The sequence below is a fragment of the Ailuropoda melanoleuca genome, unplaced genomic scaffold, assembly GCF_002007445.2.
Source record: "Ailuropoda melanoleuca isolate Jingjing unplaced genomic scaffold, ASM200744v2 unplaced-scaffold63289, whole genome shotgun sequence".
Classification (NCBI taxonomy): Eukaryota; Metazoa; Chordata; class Mammalia; order Carnivora; family Ursidae; genus Ailuropoda; species Ailuropoda melanoleuca.
The window spans coordinates 1-1,104 of record NW_023237491.1 but is presented as its reverse complement, the minus strand read 5'-3'; the positions used below and the strand labels follow the sequence as shown (position 1 = coordinate 1,104).

The 1,104-nt window shown below is 54.4% G+C and overlaps 1 protein-coding gene across 1 annotated transcript; it reads left to right on the top strand.

The window, feature by feature from the left end:
- Positions 1-118: 118 nt before the first annotated feature.
- LOC117800085 (keratin, type I cytoskeletal 47 kDa-like) lies at positions 119-1,096 on the top strand (the record flags this gene model as incomplete). Its single annotated transcript, XM_034652617.1, has 1 exon — positions 119-1,096. A coding segment is annotated over exon 1 (978 nt), but the record flags the coding sequence as incomplete, so codon positions are not given.
- Positions 1,097-1,104: the final 8 nt, after the last annotated feature.

Here is a 1,104-nt window from a genome sequence, read left to right as displayed (position 1 = left end):
AGCAGGGTATGGTGGTGGCCAGGTAGTAAGTTTTGCAAGTGGTCAGGCAGCAGGGTTTGGAGGTGCCCTTGGGGGAGGTTTTAGGAGTGGGCCGGTCACTGGAGGTAGAATTGTGCCAATGCAAGGGGGCAGCTTGGGCGCAGGTCCAAGAGATGGCTATGACACAGGTTTCCAGGGACCAGTGGGTGGTGGCGGTGTCTTTTTCGGGGGGCCAGGCACAGGTTTCCCTGGGGATTTTGGTGGACCTGAAGGCCTTTTTCCAGGCAATGAAAAGCAAACCATGCAGAACCTCAATGACCGCCTATCTTCCTACCTTGAGAAGGTGCGTGCTCTGGAGACGGCCAATGCTGACCTTGAGATCAAAATCCGGGATTGGTATGCAAAGCAGATCACTTCCGGCACCATCAGCCCTGACCATGACCACAACAAGTTCTTTGAGACCATTAATGACCTGAGGAGCAAGATAAAGTCACCCTCTGTGGACAATGCACGGATGGTCCTGCAAATCGACAATGCCAGACTGGCAGCCGATGACTTCAGGCTCAAGTACGAGAATGAGCTCTATTTCCGCCAGTCAATAGAGGCTGACATCAGTGGCCTGAAAAGGGTCTTGGAAGAGCAGAACATGTCCAGGGCGGAACTGGAGGTCCAGATTGAGACTATGACCGAGGAGCTGACCTACCTCAAGACGAACCATGAGGAGGAGCTGCAGGCTCTCCAGGGACAGGCGGCCGGGCAAGTCAACGTGGAGATAGACGCTGCTCCTGGAGTGGCACTGACCAAGCGCCTGAAAGACATGAGGACCGACTACGAGGCCCTCACTGAAAGGAACCGCATGGAAGCTGAGCAGTGGTTTATCCAGAAGAGCATGGAATTAAAAAGGGAGATGACCAAGGGTGTGGAAGAGGTGCAGACAACCACCACGGAAGTGTCCGAGCAAAGGCGCCTGGCTCAGAGTGTGGAGACCGAGATGCAGTCTCAGCTGGCTATGAAAAAATCCATCGAAGACTCATTGATTGAGACAGAAAACCGCTATGGGGTGCAGCTGATGCAGATCCAGCTGATCATCTCCACCACAGAGGAACAGCTGGGGCAGGTGCGGGG